At 33.5% G+C, this 22,254-nt stretch overlaps 1 protein-coding gene across 1 annotated transcript in view; it reads right to left on the bottom strand.

Moving 5' to 3' along the window:
* The window catches only part of AGPS (alkylglycerone phosphate synthase), a 190,921-nt gene that overhangs the window by 59,993 nt on the left and 108,674 nt on the right, over positions 1-22,254 (bottom strand). Inside the window, exons 10-12 of the mRNA XM_007494427.3 lie at positions 20,048-20,156; positions 11,385-11,512; positions 110-161 (exon numbers count right to left, since the gene is read on the bottom strand). Coding sequence (XP_007494489.2) covers positions 110-161; positions 11,385-11,512; positions 20,048-20,156 — 289 coding nt within the window. The remainder of the gene's footprint in view (positions 1-109; positions 162-11,384; positions 11,513-20,047; positions 20,157-22,254) is intronic.

Below are 22,254 nucleotides of genomic sequence, written 5' to 3'. Positions count from 1 at the left end.
AATAGGAAATAAAATTCTGTAAAATACATTTTCAAACAAAGGAGATAGGTGAATCTTAAGAGAGAACAAGTTGACAGATGACTTTACTAACCAATATTCCTTTACTTACCAAACTGAAACTGCATATTGTCCATGAGGCGAATGGAGGCAGGAGCACATCTCTGTTCAAAAAAGAAAGATAAAAAAATGGATTTTAAAATGTTCACTACCCAAAGGTGGAAATACAGAGACTATTAACAGTGAAAGTAAACTTATTTGTACAAATACATTATATCAAGTAAACAAGAGCTCCCGTATTATGAAGGAAATTACAAAGTTGTATAAAATAAAGCATGATGAAAATATATGCAAGAAAGGATGAAGGTGAAATGAAAGGAGAAAATACTTAGATTACATAACATGAGGTGGGGGAGGTGGGAGTGTTGGCTTGTTTTTTTTATTGTTTCTTTTTAAACAAGAAAATAGGTCTAATGTTATTCAGATAAAACAGTAATAATCCACAAGGCAAAATCTTAAAAGAAATTACGCTAGAATTGAATCATGAGACAGACGGATGGACAGAAGGAAGGAAGGAAGGAAGGAAGGAAGGAAGGAAGGAAGGAAGGAAGGAAGGAAGGAAGGAAGGAAGATTTCCTACACTTAATCACTACTGAATTTCTGTCATTTGGTACACACTGCTCCTAAAATATTAGCAACATGAAAAAAACTGCTACAAGTTTTTGTGAAGCAGAACACTTTCATTCTTTTACTTATCTGCAATGAATACCACTATAAAATATTATGTCTTACACATTTTGAATGAACAAAGTGAAATATGTGACCTATTCCTACTCTTCTTTTGGACTTTCTTTAAAAATAAACTAAAAACCTACTACTATTAACATAATGTTAGTTCACTCTCTTGGGCTGGAGAAAAACTGGTGGACAGTTATTCATCTTTGTAAAACTTTTAAAAAACTTAGTATGTTGCTAAAATCATCAAAGTTCAAGTTAGCTAAATTCTTCACGCTGAAATGAAATCAGCTGCATTGCAAATGGACTTCTTAGTTCTTACATTAAAGTGATCAAATTTCTATTATTTTTAAGTCACAAAATTTTAACACAAAATAATTTTATAAATTTTTACATTTTAAAGCAAGATCATTTACCAGACAAATTTCTTTACCATTAGGCTTAATAATTTTTAAAAATAATCCATTAACCAACTGTATAACATGAAAAGGAAAAACATGATGATCTTGTTGTTATCAATATTAAGGAACACATATCACAGAATGTACTTCAATTCAAGCCTTTAAAGTCAAAATGGCAAAGCTTTTAAGTTTACATGTTAAAGAGTTTATTTCTTCAGCTTTCATACTAATTGCCAAAATTCATTCACCTTATAGTGGCTCTAGGAAAAGGGTCTGATCATCTATATATTCAAAATCATAACATTGCCTTTTATTCACATAACATGTGACCTTTTCAATCAACAGGACAACCCTTTTAAGTAAGCAGAATGGGCATCTTCATACCTATTTTATCCATCAAGGAATTGTGGTTCAAAAGAAGTTAGTGGCCCAAAGTCATATAGCTGGTCATTATTAAGATCTAAGAACTGAGCAGGTTTTTCCACTAGTGTACTATGCTGCCTTTATATGTATAATAAAAATCTAAAAGTAAACTTACAAAGTGTTTGATACATATATTGCATACAATAAAGTTTTGAGTAATGCTTTAAATGAAAAGTGGCAGTCTGTCATCTTAAAATTTTTAAGCAGTCATGTTTAACTATATTAGTAGATATACAAAAAGTATGGGAACTATAATTTCCTCAAAATGGGGAAACTTTTAAAATGGGAACAGTCTCCAAAAAGATCATCAACCCTCTACAGCTTAAGCGATAAGTCATGATACACTGCCTGAAGCATAAAGGTTGAGTGACTTGTCCAAGGTCACACAATCATTAACAAGATTTATGTTAACTGACAAATTATTTTTTTATAAATTACTATAATGTCTCCTGTCTGTGTAAAGGCAACTTAAATATAAATACATTAAATATCATAATCTTACTTTGAAATAAAATTTTTTAACCTGCTATATCTATTTTCTTTGCCTCATTGATAAAAAAGAAATTGCTACGTCAATTGACACAGCTTGATTCTTCAAGGAATGCTTAATCCCAGTTCTTCTAGTGTTAAATGTTAGGCTATTTGAAACTTGGTCTTCCTAACTTCAAACTTACCACTCCAACCACTTACTATGTTGTCTCCGAGTTATAAATGTAGATAAAAATAAAAACATTTTGGTTCTGACTTCTATTATTATTGGTGAGAATAATAGATCAGTTTTATAAATTACTTTATAGATCATGAAGCATATTTTCCACAATAACCCTCAAATGTGGATTTATTTATTAAGCACTTTCTATATGCCAAGTGCTATACTAAGAACCAGGATAAAAACAAAAAAGTTAGACAGTTCCTACTCTAAAGGGAAAAATGACAACATTTTTTGCTACAAATCAGAAGGAAAGATCTAATGGTCTATGTTGCTAATGTAAAGCAGATGGCCATTTGTCTTCTTCAGTGTTATTTCAACTGCAAAAATCATAGCTGTATCTGAAATTCAGCTATCTGACAGTGCCCAGGACTTTAGTGTTGAGAATTGTAGCCCCTGCAAAAAGCAGCTGCTAGGTAATATCTTCACATGGTTAATTTTCTAGATGATGGTTATGAGGGCTGGGCTAAAAGCAGGAATATTCAGTTCTGAGACCTGGGACCCCAGGCTATCACCAATAAGATTACAGGGGGTATGGTGGTCAGAGTAGTAGGAAAGGACTTATTGGGCATATGCTGCCTCCTATCCTTCCAGGACATTTTTACTGCTTCAGCTAAGCTGGGGTCCTGGTGAGCCCCTTCTTCATATGCTGGTTTCAGGAGCCAGGCTGAGAGAGCAGGATTAGTGGTCAGGAGAGTACTGCTATTCCTGAGACTCTTATAAAACAGATATTATAAATTACTCATTATTTATAGATAAGAAAACAAAGGGATTAGAATAGTTAAAGTAGCCCAAGGGCGTATAATTATGAAAAACACAATCTAGGACTTTGCATTAGGATACTTGGATTAAAACTTTGTAGTTATTGTCAGTTACAAACACTAAAATAAAGTACAAAGATGTATACTTCAAGCTGGATAAAATAATGTTTGGACCAACTTCCCAAACACCAAAGAAAGATAAATCTTTTAACCACATCTAGTCATTTAAACACCGTCTCAATATTTAAAAAGAAAACTAAGCCAATGTAATTTTAAAAAATAGATAATATATGATAGTTAAACTCCAATGTGTATAATGATTTCAATGATATTAAAATTACTTTTGATTAAAAAACAAAACTGATGACAAATATTCTAGTAAAACACCCTTTATATTAGCAATTCATTTCATATCTAGAAATCTAAAACAACTCAGAATATATATATGTATTTTTTATAATTTATCATCTTTCTGTCCCAGCTTTTTTTTACCCTTGATGTTTAGTGTTACAAACTAGAAACAAATATAGCTCCAAAGATAAGAAAATGGTAGAAAAACATTTTTATCATACATTTGCTTAGCATATACTTTATAATCCTTTCTGTCATTTATGCTCCACCCCCCTCCACTTAGACATCTGAGTTTTGATATTTATCTTGTGGACAAGGACATTAAGTAGTGTTTTGGTTACTTGACAGAAACCCCAGTATATTTTCCCCTCTAAAGTTGTAAACAACACAAATACTAACTACTGGAGCTCTAAATTCAAACTCACGTTCTTCACTTAAGCAAAGTTAGAAAGTATAGTGAGCTGAAAATGAAAAAAAAAAATTTAAAGGTATTTGCTTTAAGTGACCTCTGCTGGTAGGTGTGCAGAAGCACTCTGAAAGGTTGAATTGGTATTTAACTTGTATGGAGAATAAAGGACCTGATCTAAAACTTCAGGGGATCTAGAACAGTCAAACAAAAAGAAACTTATGGTTGTGTAATCTGTGCACTAAATTATAACAGTAACTTATTTTCTAGTTTAAAAGAAATGAGGTCTTCACATAGTCACTTCATCATCACCAATCTGTACTCTATATACTTATGCAATCAGTAAGAAAGTTACAGAAAATATGGTTACAACAAATTCTGAAATGTTAACATCTGCATTTTTCTCCTAAGCAAAGGAAGTATAGATTCATAATATCCCTCTAAAACTTATATAACCACATAAAATTGCCAGTGTCTCTTCTTAGAACCCTTTTCAAGAAGGTGAAGCAGAGGTTAACTTGATTAGAGTGCCAGAAAAATACAATGACCATTTATTAATATTTTTAAGAGTCAGATTTTGCAAAAATGTCTCCAATAAATACATTTTATTATTAAACATCAAAAGATTCTGGTAAAATTGAATACAAAAGTCAGTCTCAGCTCCTAACCACATATTTCTGCTCTTCAATTGTTATAAAAATAAGCTGAACACTCAAGTTGAACAACAAAAATAAGAGACTGCTTTTTAAGAAGTGAGGAAGAGGAAGAATTTGCAATCTTACTATAAAAAGTTATGAGTTTGGCTACTCAAGTAATATTTTAAAACCCACTTTAAGCATATACTTACAAAAAATTTGTTGTAATAAGTGATTGATATTATAATCTGAGAAGGCAAGAACCAAGTCCATTTAACCTGTGCAGTATCAATAGCATACTGACATATAACAATGGGTTTTTAAAATAATTTTCTAATGAATACCCTTAACTATATCTTCTAAGTCAGTGTAAGACTTTTTCCTACTGTAATGATATGAAACATCTTAAATTTCTGATAGAATAAAGTGAATATGTGGTGATGGAAAAGTTCCTCTTGCTAACAAATTATTATTGTTGCTAATGATTTTTAAAGGTATGGTGCATCTAAGGTTATTATCTCTATATTAAATTCATTTGCAACTATTATCTTACCTTATAATTATACAAGAAGACCCCCCCCCAAAAAAAAACCACCTCTTAATGACTAAATTCCCTTTGAACAGTTTAAAAAGAAATTCTCTTTTCACAGAAAGATATACGGGACTAAAATAATTCAGAATGAAAGGAAAATGATTGAAATATTTTCCTCCTTTATTATGAAAAGGAATGTGAAATATTTAGAGAGTTGATTAGCTCTCATACTCTCTCTCTCTCTTAAGCTAAAGTGTTATAAATGAGCTGCTGAAAGTCAAAGGCTTGACTCTACAATGAATTCATTTTGTTGGGTAGGGTTCATAAAAATAAGAGGTGTAAACAATACCTAGGTAATGAATACTAATAGTAACATAGCAAATGGACATAGAGCTAAGTTAATTTTACACATGATGATAATTTTGCTTCAGACAAAAAAGGAGAAAGAAAATTTTACATTGACTTTAAACCCTGTACCCCATAAAAAGCCAACTGCTTCCAACATTTCATACTTTGTCTGACATAGAACTAAATGTCCTAAAAGAGATTCCATTTTAATTTTTCTGCAGTATGCCTGGGACACTGGCAATATATTTCTTGGGGACTTGTACTTTAAAAAAAAAAAAGAAAAGAAAATCAGTGCGTTCTTAGTCTTTTCTTGTAATAAAGTTCCAGAAGTTCTTTTAGGGAAACAATCTATCACTACCTATTCTCTCTACAAATCCTAATCTTAAACTTTTCAATTTTATTGTGTTGTGAAGGGGCAGGCGGACAGTTTGGGGAATCCATACCTATGAAAGTATAGGGAATTCTTTATATGGAAATTCTCTTCACACTATAGCCCTGCAATTTCTATGTAACTCATAGCCAGTTTCCTGGAGAACTGAGGGGTTAAATGGCTTTTCCAGGGTCACACAGCTAGCGTGTGTCAGAGTCATGACTCGAACCAAGGCCTTCCTGTTCTAAGGTTGATGCCCTAGCACTGCTTACTAAAAGAAAAAAACTTTATTAACTAAATTATTTGAAACTGTGATGCACACAGTAGATACCAAGAATTCCCAATTTTGCACACTGAGGGGGATATAAAAGCTTCTTTAAGAGGTACTAGTTTTTATAATTTAGTTTTATACATAAGATAACATATTCTAAGAAATATATCCTAATAATCATTCTAATAATTTAGTTTTGTACATAATTTAGTTACATATGTGAATAATAATTGTTTTATGTATATTAAAATCTCAAGAATTTTCCAAAAAAGAGTATTAACAATAATATACAGCATGGATACTTTAAATTTTATTGAAATGAATGACTCCCTCTAAAAATACATGGCATAATTTGCTTGTTTTGTTTTTAGGTTAAAAATCCTTCTCTACTCAATTTTTTTCTGCTTTTCAAAAAAAATCAAAACCAAAAACCTCTCAAAGGCATATCACTGCATTCACACACACACACACTCTCTCTCTCTCTCTCTCTCTCTAAGAAATTAGAAAGTTACAAAACATTATATGCCTGGTTAATACTATTAAGATTAGTTGATGAATACCTAAAGAAATGTCATAACTCCTTTGGTGTGGCAAGTAGGAGGGAAGACAAGGAAGGTAGGAAATATAGGCATTTCCTAAGGAAAAAAAAGCCTTAAGAATCAATCACTTACCAATCTATTTGAATAAAGTTGGTCATTGTACTGGACTGCCATTTATCAGATATAATCACATTAATCTTCTACTGTATCTTCCTTTCTACCTACTCTTAGGCAGTAGGGTATTGAAAGAGGTTATTTCCTCATGCAGAGAAGAAAGAATTTAGTAGAATTCTTCTGCAGTCAGCAAAGAGTTTCTTAATATATTTCCTTTAGTGATGAAGATGTACATTTTGCTATTTGTGAAAAATGTATTCTTCTTCCCAAGAGATACTCATCCAAAATATAGGTTGCCATTTCCAATACAACTTGAGTGTGAAAAGTATCACAAAATGGAAGTGTTAAGAAATGACAGTGAAGGATTACAAGAAGCCAACTCATTATTCAATCAGGAATTTGGCACAATTATAAACCATGTGCCATCTACTTTAATTGATCTTAATTCTTTTGCTATCAACTGAAAGTCTAAATCCCAGACTGAATGATTAAGGTTTAAAACCTTATAATTTATTGGATTTTTCTAACCAATAGCACTATCACTAAATAGAATTTCTAATTCTGAGTCATAACCAAGGGGAGCAGTCTACATGTCCTGGAAATTAATAAACAAATGTACATTCATTATCATGTTATATAAATGTACATTTTATACTGAATAAAGTGATCTTTTGAATATGTCTGAACATGAAACCTACAGTTAGATGAAACGTGTCTAAATTGAACATATGGTCTTTTTTTCTCCTGTGGCCCATAAGGAAAATAAGGCAACATAACCAAAATATTTTACAATGTTACTTTGAGAGAGAAACATGACATATAGCATATTTAGTAGTAGTATTTTTAATGAAATAAGGAAATAGAACCCCCAACATGCTCAGAGCATTCCTTTAGGTCCCTTTAGCATCACATAGATAACAAGTAAAGCAGAGATTCTATCTGTAATCTTCATGTCATGCATTTTTACAATTATATCTTTTACACCAATTTTTGTAGGTAATAATTAGTTGTTGGTAACATGCTTCAGTCGTTTTTGTCCAACATGTATTTTTCCATTGTTTTTTGAGTGACTCACAATTGTGATGCATCAGAGACTATTTTTCAGCGATATAAATCAATGAAAAAATATTAATGTTAAAATAATTTCTGTTTCAGGAAGAAACATGAAATCTTTTAAAAAAAAACCAATATACTACTTTGCAAAAGTCCAACTTGCAGGCTTTCCTTCTTTCATTCAATTCTGGACCTAGTCCACTTCCCATCTATGCTATCTGTCCAATGAGCTCAACTGAATACCTTACTCTAAACAACTAGAATTCTTCAGCCACTTGTCTTTTTTGATGTAGGTAATTAGTTCAGACCTTTTCAAAGATTATGAATTTTATTAAAGAGGCAATACAATGTTCTAAGCTTTGATGCAATCAGCAAAATGCCAACTGCAAAAAAGGAGTACCAAGAACATTTAGCCATTTCAGTCAGTCAGTAGGTCAGTCAATAAACATTTGTTTAAAAGTGTCTACTATGTGCCAGGCACTGTTTTAAGCACCAGGGACACAAAGAAAGGCACCCGTTCTTAAGGAGCTGACACACAATATGGAAGAAAACATCCAAATAAATACAAACAAGTTATGTAGAGAATAAACAGGAAGTAATTAACAGAGGAAAAACAAGAGAACTAATTGGGATTAGGAAAAGTTTCCTACAGAAATTGATATTTTAGTTGGAATCTGATGGAATCTAGGAGATAGTGGTATGGGAGAATATTTCAGGAATGGGGGATATCCAGAAAAATTTCCAAAAGCCTAGAAATGGAGGGTCTTGTTTATGAAACAGCCAAGAAGTCAGTATTACTGGATTAAAGAGAGAGTATGTGATATATAGGTAGCTAGGTGATTCAATGGATAAAGTGCTAGGTTTGGAGTTAGGAAAACCTGGGTTCAAATCTGGCCTCAGACACTTCCTCACTGAGTGGCAAGTAGGCACTTAACTTCAATTGCCTGGGCAATTCACTTGACCTCATTGCCTAGTCCTTATCATGCTTCAATCTTATATTTAAAACTTAATAATTGACACTTAATATCAATTCTAAAACAAAAAGTAAGAGTTTAAAAAAAGTTATGTAGTGAGGAATTAAAATGTGAGAAGAGTGGAAAGGTTGAACACTAGAGGATTTTATATTTGATTCTATGACAGGAAACCACTGGCATTTACTGAATAAAGGTCATGTGGTTGACCTATGTTTTAGGAAAATCACTTTAGCAGCTGAATGGAATGGAGTAGATACTTGAGGCAGGCACACCAATAAGTCTTCCAATAGAACTCTATCAACTGGCAGGGATGATTCAAATCCATGTTGGGAGAAATGTCCTATGCCCAAGAATATTATTACTAAGACCTCTAAAATCTTAGGTTTGTCTTCTAAAGAAGGGCTAAAACAATGTATAACTTCCAGTAATGTAAAGTTCATTAACTTCAGTCTCCCTAATCAAAAGTTCAGCTAGTTTCTTTAAATGGCTGTCCATGATGCCCGAAATGTTCTTACTCCTAACTTCCTTGAAATCCCCACTAGAATCCCAACTTCCACAGGAAGTCTTTCGCAGTCCCTCATAATTCTAGTAGCTTCCCTTTGCTATTCTCTTCAATTTTGCTTGTATATAGTTTGTTTTTCCATAGTGGTTTAGATGTTCTCTCTTCCCATCAAACTATGCATTCCTTGAAAGCAGGGGCTGTCTTAACTTTTTTTTTTTGTATTTCCAGTATTCATCACAGTGCCTGGCAAATAGTAGGAACTTAATGTTTCCTGATTATGTGGTCTTCTTTGATATAACAGTATCGTCTACTTTTAGACGTGTTTTTTTCCTTGGCAAAATTTATTGGAATTTAATTTTAGTGGTTGAGTTTTTGCCCAAATCCATGAACCTGGGAGAATTCAGCAAAACTCTGACCTTGACATTTTTGTATAAAAACTCCTTAATTTTCAGCACTATATATTGTCTCAAATATTTTGCCTTATAATAACTTTTATGATTTTCAATACTTTTTAAATAAAATTTAAAAACTTAATATTCCCTTGAAATCTTGAATCCTTCTAAATACCAGAACAAATTCATTTCTCTTCTCAAACCCCTTGACCTAACCATTTTAATTTTGTTTCCCTTTAGTTGTCGTTAACAAGAATTTGTTGAATATTCTCTTAGGACACATTCAATTAAATGAAGCTTAAAATATAGTTAGATAAAAAATTCAATAGACATAAGAACCAGAAACAATGTAATTTTTTAAAATCTAAAAGTCCAATCTTTGAATAAGGTGCTTTATAAAAAACTGTCATCATTGTACTTCCAAATCTTTCACCTATACATTGGGTTAGTTTTTATAGCTTGTCAAAAACAAAATATGGTTTTGGGTCAATAAATATTACTTGGTAGCTAAACAAGTCTCTTACTTGAGAAAAACATTTGATTCTGTTTACAATAATCAAAAGAATCAATTTTATCTCTATCTTTTGCTTAAGAATTCATCCCCTATCCATGGCTGTGAAAGGTAAATAGAGCATACTGATATGAAACTGAAATGTTTTTGCACAAACATAATTAATGCATCAAGGTAAAAAGGGAAGCACCTGCCTTGGGAAAAAAATCTTAGTATCAACTTTCTGATAAGGGTTTGATATGAGAGGTTTTTTAAACACAGATATAACCTTATAGATACATAAGACCAAGTCAGAGGTCAAGAACAAGAGTTCTCAAACTGAAAATTGTAAACTATTAACAACCATATGAAAACAAAATACTTCAAATCATTAAGAAGGGAAATGCAAATAACAACTCTAAGGGCTCAGAGCAGTCACCAAACTAACACAGATGGCAAATTTGAAAAAACATTCAATGTTGGAGGAACTGTGGAAAAGTAAGTATATTAATGCACTGTTTGTGGAGCTACAAAGTCTTAGAAGTACTCTGGAAAGCAAGTGGAATTATGCAAAGAAGTTGGCTAAAAAATCTACACTCTTTGACCTTCTAGGCATATATACCCAATAATGACAGTCAAAAAAAGAAAGGTTCTATATACAACAAAATATTTACAGCAGTATCTCCTGTGGCAACAAGGAAATAGAAACAAGTAGATGTCCATCAATTTGGGAAGAGCTAAATAAATCGTAGTGCACAAAAGTAATAAAAACATTACTAAAACAAACAATAAGCATGATGAATACAGAGAAGTAGATAAAGATTTATATAAACAAATGTAAAATAAGCAAATCTAGAAGAATAATATATACAATGTAAAAAATAACAGAAATTGAATGTTATTTTTTAAAAATTAGCTTGACATCCTCTTTTGCAGAAAGTGAAGAATAGGTGAATTTTTTTTCAATTAGATGACTGACTTTCTTGAATTTCTTTCTCTTGTTTTCCTTTTTAAAACTACTTTTCATTAGGGATGGCTTACAAGGAAGGCAAGAGAAATCTAGGCAAGGTAAAAACTAAAAATATCAACAGTTATTCTTCAATGAACACACAGAAAATATGACATTAAAATAAACCAATGAACTTTAAGACAAAATATTGTTCATCTTACTCTGAGTCCCAATTACAGAAAGGGGTAACCAAACAAATAAAGAAATTTGGAGAAAACAGTCTAAAATGAATTGAAATAGACCAAAAAGAAAAAATAACATGAAGTAGAGGGTTATTAAAATATCATCTAGTTTAAAAAATATAAAAGTTATTCAAATTATTCTATCACAAAGCTTTATATTATGTAGCAGAATTGAAGAAGATTGTTTTACCTGTTTTGCAATTTCTCTTAAGCAGGCTACTCCTTGTTCAAAATTAGGGAAGGCTACTGAGCCATACTTTTGGTATTCAGGGACTGGTCTGATTTTTATTGTAGCTTCTGTAACCACACCAAGAGTTCCTATAAAAGAAGGGTGGAATTCAATGAATTATTATACCAATTTTTATCTTATTTTTTAAAAGTTTATCTAAAAGAATATTTAAATAAATGTATAAACAAAACATTTAAACTTCTTAAAATATTCAAGTAGTTCCTATAAGTCAATAACTTAGTAACACATTCATCATGCTTATGTGGATATATTACATACATACAGACATATGTAATATGTACATATTTAAATAAACTTTCACTATAATCTTCATTCAAAGTAACCTTTGTCACTTTTCCTTCTGTTAAATCATGAGCTAATCTCATAGGAATTCCTTTTTTTCCTTTAAAACTCTTACCTTGTCTTTAGAATCAATACTGTATATTGGCTCCAAGGCAGAAGAGTGGTAAGAGTTAGGCAATGGGGATTAAGTGACTTGCCCAGGGTCACACAGCTGGGAAGTATCTAAGGCCAGATTTGAACCCAGGACCTCCCATCTCTAAGCCTGGCTCTCAATCCACTGAGCTACCCAGCTGTCCCCTCATTGGAGATTTCTGAAACAAATCTGCAATTTATCTGTAATGCACAGTCTCAGAACTAAAACACTGAGAGATTAACTGATTTGCCCATGATCACAAAGCTATTCTGTGTGAGAGGTAAGACTGCCATTTAAATCTCTCTAACCCAAAGTCTAGATTAAAGCATCAAAATGTTTTATGCAAATTAAATTCTTTATAAAAGTATGAGGGAAAAGTTCTATAAGCTTTATTGGGGGGGGGGTGAAAGAGGAGTACATCAAAAACACAAATATCTATTATCTGTGAGTGGATGGAGATGAGCATGCCTACATGCCTGAGTGTACCTTTGCATTTGCAGCACATACAAACACACACACAATGGGTAAATAGTTATTATTGTAGAGTCACAGAAAAGTAAATATTCAAGCAATGTGGCTGGGCCCTATTTTACAAAGTTTATAGGAGTGGTAAAATTAAGAGCAGAATTTGTAGGCAATACTTCCATTCACCTTTTATCTGATTATTCCTTCAAAAAAAAAAAAAGGCCAAAGACCATCCTACCCAAAGTACAGTAGCTCCCTATTATTCTAGGATCATTTCCCAATTCTTTTGTTGCTGAACAGAATTAGAAGAAATCACATAACTTTGCTAAGTGGGTTAATCACCCATCTGTTATCCAATCTCTAATCTGTTATCTATTATCCAATCTACACATCTAGGTTCTTGATACAGCAAGGCAGTCCATCTCTCATTCACATCTTAATCAATGCTTTGCAATATAGCTTCGAATTTTGTCATTCATCTGACACTGCTCTCTTTCTAATGCCAAATAAACTCACTTTCCAAATCTATTCTCAGTTCTCAATCTTCTGGACATCTCTTCAGCAACTGATACTTTGACAATAACCTTCTTCTGGATATTTTTTCCTTTCAGATTTAATGATACAGCTAGGTGACCATTCCTAAATATCACTGAATTCTGAATTCACTGAATCATCATCGATATCACATCCCTTAGCTGTGGTGTATATCACGAGACTCTGTCTTAAGCCCCTTTTCCTTTTCTATCTTTTTTCTCAAATCTGCTTATTTGATGATTTCATCAGTCCTGCGAGTTTAATTATCATTTTGACAGAGATGACTCTTAGATCTACATATCTAGTCATGGTCTTTCTCCCAAGTACCATAAACTTGATGATCCAAAGGCAACTCAAATTCAGCCTGCCTAAAACATTCCATATATATGTATCCAATCAGCTAACAGATCTTTTTTATTTCTACCATTATAGCATACCTCACACATCCAGCCCCTTCTCTCCACCCAAACACCTGCTTATTTCAGAACTTCAGCAAACCTCTTCTTGGCTGAACAACTGCAATAGCTTCCTAACTGGCTAGTCTGTCTTCAAGTGTTTTTCCATTCCAATTCTTTTTCTACACAGTTGCCAATGTGATTTTCCTAAAATGGAGGTCTGACCATGTCACTCCCCTATGTAGTAAACTCCCTCTTACTAATGAAAGTAAAAATAAACTCCCATTTAGAATTTAGAGTCCTTCACAATCTGTCCCCAATCTAATTTTCTAATCTTATGACACTTTACAGTCTAGTCAATGTGACCTTTGCATTATTCTTCTATCTCTGTGACTTTGCTTTTACTCTCATGCACTCACCTCCCTAGTTTTGCTGGAGGGCTTTATATGCATTTTATATACTCTGTAATACTATTGCAGAAGGGGAAAAAAAGGTTTATTTCTTGATCTTTACTCTCATTTCCAAATTATGTTACCTTCATAGTTTTTTCATCAATTCCAAATTCTTCCTGTAGTCAACCACCAAATTCAAGGCCATTTTCTTTACTTTTTTTGCAAGGAGTTTGTTATCTGGCTTATGCAACTCTCCAAAAGCTCTGCTTTAATAATTGGGAATTTCAATACACATGCTGTTCTAACTTCAAATTATCAAACCTCCCAATTTATTGCTTTTTCTCCTAGTTTTAATCTCCCTTTATCTACTGGTTCCTTCTTTGCTTCAACAAAGACCTCCCCACAGCTAACTAACATTCACTTAATGTTGCAATAATCCCTAGCTATCTTCTAATATTTCTCAATAAAGCTTAATTGGTCTTACTACTACTACTTCCTTCCCTTTCCAGTCTCTACTTCACACAGCTGCCAAATTAACTTTAGTTTTCAGTTTCCCTTTTGCCTGTAAGATTAATATAAAACCCTCAGCCTAGCATCATTCAGAGCTCTACAATCTGGGTTCCATCTCCACTGAGACATACTTCATGTTTCTTTCAGATACATTCCATTTTAGTCAAACTCGACTGCAAACTTTTCTGATCTTTCACCCTCCCTACTATGACTTTATACAAGTGATTCCTCGGGCCTAGAATTTACTCCCCTCCTTGCTTGCACCTCCTAGAATACCTAGCTTACATCAAAGCACAGAGCAGGTGAGACTTCTTACATGAGGCCTTTCCAGATTCTCCTTGTTGTTAGTGCTTATTCTCTGTTGAAACTATTTTCTAATTTATTATTATTTTAATTTACTTATCTGTGTACATCCAGAATACCTCTCAGAGCAAGTAAATTCTTTTAAAAGGGCTCTATTTTATCTTTGTATCCCCAGAACAATGCAAACAAGTGCTTAACAAATGCTTGTTCTTAAGAGAAAGGAAAATAGGAATTCATATCATGCCACTTTATTTTTCTTTCTTAAATTATCTAGGTTGTCAAAAGAAGAATAAAATATCTTAATTGCAGAGATACTTTGGACCATGGTAAATTGGTAGATAAATTGATTTTAGAAATACCAGAAATTAGAAATTTATTCTCAAATTTATTTTACTCCATTTCTTTAGCCCCAACTTTAACATGGCACAAAAGAGCCTCTGACCTTAGGAATATGAAATTATGTGCTTTCTCGAGTACCTGTCTTCAACTAATCATTAGGAATAGAGATCCAGCAATTGCAGTAACTCCATGTTGGTTAGAGAACTATCAAGAAAATTCCCACAGATGAATTTGTCTCACTTGTTTGGGAAGCTGAACAGTTTAGTGTACACAATGAAAGTCTAAGCCTCACAATACTCTTTATAACACTTCCTATCATTGTTTACTAGCAAAACTACTTCTCACCTACTCATTTAAAGATGGTCAAGGATAACCATAAAGTTTGTAAAAGGCATACAAGAATGAAAGAACTGCCTGATGTTTTAATGCTGACCAGATGGGCTACTTATCCACAATAAACTATCCCAGATCTGCTAGTATTTAGTATTTCCTTCAGAAATAGATAGGACAAAGTTTATCAAGTAAAACTACAGAGCAATGGGCAAGAAAAAGGAAATGAAACACACAAAAATCAGTTAGACTATGACAGAAAAACATCTCATAGTTACATAAGATCAGAAACTCAGCAAGCATGAAACAGGGATGTGGAAGAAGCAGAAAATGCACTCAACTAGAAATGGAGGATCCCCTGTTAGTGTTGAATAAAGTCTTTTCAGGGAGTCCAGTTCCACTCTACTCATCACATTTTAGATAGAACATAGAAAAGCTAATGAGATAAAGAATGTTTGCACAGAGAACTACCAAAAATAATGGAAAAAATTAAGAATTTGCAACCCTGCCATCATTAGAAAGACACCAGTCATAGTCATCCTCCACAACTGTTCTCATTTGTACAGTAGCTACCAAAATTCAGGTGTTTGGTACTTTTTTTTGCCATCGAGCAGAAGCCTAACAAGACTCTAGCTTCCAACTCTTCCTTTCTCAATCTAGAAATCAAAATAACCCTCCTGAACCATAAATTTGATCATACCCCTTTCCCCTCCTCAAACATCTTCAGTGGTCTTCTCTTGACTCTAGGATAAAATACAAACTCTTCAGGAAGATATTCAAGTCCTTGACAATTAGCTTCCAGCCTGGTTTTTGAGGTTTATCTCACAGTTTGAATCAATTCAATTCAAAAGAATTTATTAAGCATTTAGCAGATGTCAACCACTGCATTTATTGCTGAGGATACAAAAAAGGAAATCAAAATAGCTCCCATCCTTCTCCCATTCATATACCCTGTATCCTAAGCTGGCCAACTTGACGCGCCCTATACTTGACACTCCTATTCTGGCCTTTACAAGACTTTCCATGGCCCAGAAGGTAGTTCCCATTTACTAGCTTCTGGAATCAAATGACTGTCTGAAAAAGCTCTGTTCCCAGAGTGCCTCCTTAAGGAATTCTTTCCTACTATCCTCTAGGATATGTAACATTTAATGGGTGAACTAGGATCTCTTCTTGTTGTTCAGTCATGTGCAACTCTTTTCGGAGCTTTCCTGGCAAATAGCGTTTTCTTCTCTAGCCCATTTTACAGAAGAAAAAACCAAGACAAACAAGGTTAAATGACTTGCCCAGGGTCACACAGCTAAAAAGTGCCTAAGACCAGATTTGAACTCAGGAAGATGAGTCTTCTTCACTGAAAGCTTGGCACTTTATCAACTTATCCCACATAATAGGATCCCAGCAGAAGTAAACTCCCCAAGAGCCAGGATTATTTTGTTCCATTCATTGTTCTATTATCAGTTCCAAACACAGACCAGTTACTTTCAAAACTTGGCCCTAACTCATCATTTATTATATCCCTTCACACATTACAGCCCAGCTACATTAGTTGTCTTGGAGATGTTCCCATATTTCTCTATCCTCTAATTCTACATCTTTCCACAGGCCCCAAATGAGCCTATAACTCACTCTATTCTCATCTCCACATTTCAGTCAGTTTCCCTGCAAGTTCAGCATAAATACCATCTCTTCCATGAAGCTATGGCTGATCATCTCCACTGCTTGGTGGTGTCTTCTTGAGTTTACTTTGCATATATGTTTATAGAGACATTTTGTTACTTCCTGAGGGTAGGCAAAGACTGCAAAGAGGCAGAGGAATTTTTGCCTCTTCATTTCCCACACATAAAATGGTGACAGGCACAAAGCAGTTTTAATAAATACCTGTTCACAGATTAACAAAACTAACTGACCTCTAAGATCCCTTCTAATTCTGAAGCTAAAATTCTATAAGCTATGATCCTCATAATATTTTAAATAATAAACAATACTGATATAGAACTTCACATCTTAGAAGGCATTTCAATATCTCACTAGATCCTCCTAACAACCTGGTAAAGGAGTATTTATCCCCATTTTTTTAGATGAGGAAGCTAAAGCTTGGAAAATTTAAGTGACTTGCCCAAAACAAGTGAATATAAGATAAGAAATTCATATACTAGGCTTCTGGATCCAAAGAAAGCACTTATTCTACATCAGAGCTACCTTAGCAATTAAAAAAAAAAAGATTTTAAAAAAATGAGTTATTATTATACATTAGCATCTGAGTTGCAGTGGATACCATCCTTGTGTATTGTCTCCTCCATTAGACCGTGAGTTCCTGAATAGTTCCTGTTTTATAGTTTTTTATTTCTATGTCCAGCCTTCATTCCTGGCTCTGAACTTTTCTCTGCTGGCTAAGCACCTATGTCACATCCTTAACTGTAAATGCCTCCCAAGGTTCTGTCCTCAATCATCCTTTTCTCCCTCTATTATCATCTCTTGAAAACTTTGTCAGATCCCAAATACTTAATTCTCTCCTCTATGCAAATGATTCTCAGAATCCATTTAACCAGCTACAATCTTTCCCCTGAACTTCAGTCTCATATCACCAATTGCCTATGGGACTTAAACAGGACATCACAGAAATATTTCAAACTCAATGTCTAAAACTGAATTCATTAACTTTCTCCCCAAACTGTCCCCTCTTCAAAATTCCCCTATTTCAGTTAAAGGTATCACCCTTCCAGTCTCCTAGGTTTGCAACCTCAGGACTCCACAATATCTCCACTCCTGATTCTCATTATCCCATATATCCAATCATTCATTTCCATCTTCACAACAACTCTCAAATCAGACCCCTTATCTCCATATCACAGAGCTACAAAGTTGGTTCAGGCACTCATCACCTCTAACCTACATCATTGCAATAATCTTCTGATGGCCTCCCTGCTTTAAGTCTCTCTCCACTAGGGTCCAATCCAAATATAGCTGCCATAGGAGGTTTCCTTAAGCACAGATCTGACCATGTGATTCTAGCAAATTAACTATATTGGCTTTCTATTGCCCCTCGAATAAATATACAAACTCCTGTTTAGTTTTTAAAACTCTTCACAACTTGGCCCAAACTGTCATTTCAGACTTCTTATATATTACCTTCCCATCTCAATTCTACACCTCAGCCAAACTCGCCTTCTCTCTTTTCTCCACATGACACTATCCACTTTCCATGCTTCTGGCACTGGCCATGCCTAATTACTGGGTGCACTCCCTTCTTATTACTATATAAGAGTTTTGCTTGATAAAGATATAGCTCAAGAACCATCTACTGCAGGAAGTTTTTACTGATCCTCTCAATTACTATCTTGAATTAAATTACTTTGAATTTATTTTTATTTACTCACATTATATTATGCTATATATACTTATGAACGTACTTCTGAGTAGTGATTATTTTATTCTTTGCATAGTTCTTCCTTTATATAAATTTATGTTAAATTCAGTTCCTGGCAAACACCCAACAGGCAGTGGCAGTGGTTAAATGGAAGTGGCACCAGCAAAACTGGTGCAACCTTACATCAAGGGTCCTTCATTCTAGGCATTAAAGTCACTTAGCTGTAGAGGGGCTATAGAGCAGGAGGGGAGGGACACCTGGGGACCCAGAAGGAGAGGAAGTGGTCTGCAGAAGAGACTTTAGATGAAAATTTATTGCATTTTTATCCCTAACACCCAGCACACTGGCTGGAATACAGTAGGTGCTTTAATAGAAGAATGCCAGTAAGCAGATACCAAGATGGAAATAGAAAACAAATTTCTACTGTTAACTCAAAATTTAGATTATATTAAGGCTTAATTAATTCTGTAGGGAACCAAATTAAAATTTGATAAGCATTAAAAGCCTACTAAGAGCAAGGCAGAGAACTAGTTGGCATCATCAATAGATTATCTTTTCTAAAACTGATGATATTGATATATTTAAAGTCTGACTTGTATTACATGTCACTTAATAGCCTAAGGTAAGAAATTTAGAAACTAGAGCTGAGAGGTGGCTGAGTGAATAAAAAAACTAGCCTGGAGATTAGAGGATCTGTGTTTCAATCTGGCCTCAGATACTTCCTAGCTGTATGACCCTGGGCAAGTCATTTAGCTCCAATTGCCTAGATCTTACCTTTCTCCTGCCTTGGAACTAATACTTAGTTTCACTTCTAAGATGGAAAAAAAAATGAAAAGAACATTTAAAAGTCATTAGTACAACAGAATATTTAGTAGATAAGAAAATCTATATTATTTACAAAGACAAAGTTTTCTGATAAGCTAAAGAACAATGTATATTTCACACTAGCATTAAGTTCATTAAGTAAAAAATGTTTGTTTGCATCACAATAAGATAGTAAGCAATGAAAATAAATGTCAATAGGAGGGAAAATTTATAAGAATACAGATGAACCCTCCACAAAAGTATGTCATTTTATGTCTGAATGATACGTGAATGCTTGAAAATGTGTACTTGCTCTTTCTCTCTCATAAAATGAATTTCCCCCCTTTTTTGTGTAATATCTATTGGGTACCCCTCATTTCTTTTGTTCATAAATATTTAAATTAGCAATATTAGTCTAAAATATATCCTTCTCTAAAACTGCAAATCAAAAGTGTCTAAAGAAAATAAAATAAAAGCAAGAAGATGGTTTTTATTATTTGAAATATGAAACAAAATGTCCAAAAGAAATTTAATAAGATATTCAGAGACAAAAACTTCTTATAAAAATTAAGATGACATAATTCACATTTTAATATATATGCCTTTTATGTAATTTTTTATTTTCTTTATAATAGGCCTTTTATCTAAAGTGCTCTGATGTAAATCAAAATTGAAACCTAAAAAAAAAAGATATTCTAAAAATTGAATCACTAGCTTAGGTCTCTGTATAAAATGTTTGCTTCTATATTTACCTTCAGATCCCAGAATGAAGTGATGGATATCAGGGCCCGTTGACATGCGAGGTACTTGACAGCTTTTTTCTATTATGCCTCTTGGTGTTACCATTTTTATATGAACCACCTGTTTTAATATATTACACAATGTCAATTTTATATATTTATTTTGAAATATGTGTTTCCATAGCAATGAAATCTATGTGATTTTTTACAAAATATTATGATAAATATTGACTACAAATATGTACTTCTGAAATGTTTAGAATAGAATCATTTATCTCATCAGGCCTTATTTTCACCATTAGCCTTTACTGCTAGCAGAAAGTGAGGATTGAAGACGAGTGAACTGGCTATTGTGGCCAGGATGAAAGCAATAAACTATGCAATGAAACTATGGTTCAAAACTTAAAAAAAAAAAGAGTGAAAGAGAAAGGCCAGTCTTACAGATTTGGGCAGAGTAAATAAGTCCTCAGCTTAGCAAAAGCTGGAAATAAATATATTAATCCTTGGAATGGTTTTTCTGATAACTATAGGTCTCCATATTCAATCACTGCACAAAGATTTATACACTTTACCAAGGAAGGTACCTAAAAACTCAAAAGCATTTTCTAAATGGTTTTAAATTTTTACATTTCCTAAAATTTCAGTTTCTTTTATGGAAGTCTGAAACATAGATTTAGCTATGGTGTCTTAAAGAAGCATCTTTTTTGTTCTGTTAAAATAAAATGCTTCATAAGCAACTTTTACCACCAAGAGTTGGGATAGAGACAGGAATTGGGCCAGTGATTTTACTGGTATAATGAATTTCCAGAATGATGAAGAAACTCCCTCCAGCAGGATAAGTAAGAACCTTCTTTATAACAGATAGTCTTAGAGTTACCTAGAGCCCTGAAGGAACTTGCCAAGAGTCAAAATGCAAGTATGTTGATGGAAGCAGAACTTCTACTGAAGTCTTCCTCATTCTAATGCCAACTATGCTGTGTTACTTAACAATATCTGAGTATGATCACAGTTATGACTGTCATTTAACCTTTAAGTGATAATTTGAAGGAATGTTATGTAATGATTTAAAATGAAACTTAAAACCTATCAGTGCACACATTTGTTGACAATAACATCCTTTCTCAATTAAGAAAAACTCAAGAAAGGCAGATTTACAAGGAATATAGTTTCTAAAAGCAGTTGCATCAAGCCTTTAAGAAAAAATGCAAACTTATCTGGTCATCACAGCTGCTTGCTCAGAAGACAAAATCCAAGAACCTATTCCAACAATACCTTGAAGTTTGCTCCAGACCAAATAATGATCAAGAAAGCCTCTAATAAAGTACAGTGAATTCTTCAACCTCAGAACCTCCCAGTAAATCAGCAAGAATATTGTGGACAATAGGAAAGGTAGACCACCAGTAAATCCAGTGCCTGTGCAAAATAGTTTTTAGGAGCAACTAGAGATGAAGCAGGATATAACCAGTTAGATTCTGTGTCTAGGGGTAGTAAGATGAAAGGGATCACCTGAAAAGGCCTGTTGGTAGAGACCTTGGAAATCAATTAGAAGCAACCACGACAAACAAGACACATACAGTCCAGGTGCCAAAAAGGCTCAATTCTGAGATGCCAGAAAGGCCCCTTAACAACAATGTTAGGAAATAGGTGCTATTATTATCCCCATTTTACAGATGAGTTAATTGTGGCAGAGTTACTTCAATGACCAACCCAGAGTCAGAAAGGCTAGTGTCTGACAAGATTTGAATTCAGGTCTTCTTTACTCCAGATTCAACACTGTATTCACTGTAATTGCAAGCTTCCAACTCTTAATTATCTGAGAATTTTCCAAAAACTACCAGATTGTAAAAAAAATTTCATAAAAGTTAAAATATTTGAAATTATGGCTAAAAAAAAACTGGAACTTTCAGAGTTTGATTCAACTCCAAAGGGGGTGGGAAGTTGTGGAGAACAAGGGAGTGGGAAGAGAAGAATGTTTCTTTTGAACATTAACTTATTTAAAATATGTAGTTTTAAGGTTAATGTAAATGTGAAAGTAAGTCCACAGAATAAAAATTTAGAGAAAAATTCCAAGAGGCTTATTAAAACAATTTGTGAGGCAAAGGGAAAAAAAAATAGCTGCTAAAAACTTTGGAACTAAAGGATTACAAATTCAAGACAAGAGGTGAAGTTGCCATAGGACACCAATTCCATAATCTTAGAAGTGAAAAGCTTCCTAAAAA

The sequence above is a fragment of the Monodelphis domestica genome, chromosome 4 (genome assembly GCF_027887165.1).
Source record: "Monodelphis domestica isolate mMonDom1 chromosome 4, mMonDom1.pri, whole genome shotgun sequence".
In the NCBI taxonomy this organism is placed as follows: Eukaryota; Metazoa; Chordata; class Mammalia; order Didelphimorphia; family Didelphidae; genus Monodelphis; species Monodelphis domestica.
The sequence above is the reverse complement of the archived record's forward strand: the minus strand, read 5'-3'. Positions and strand labels throughout refer to the sequence as shown.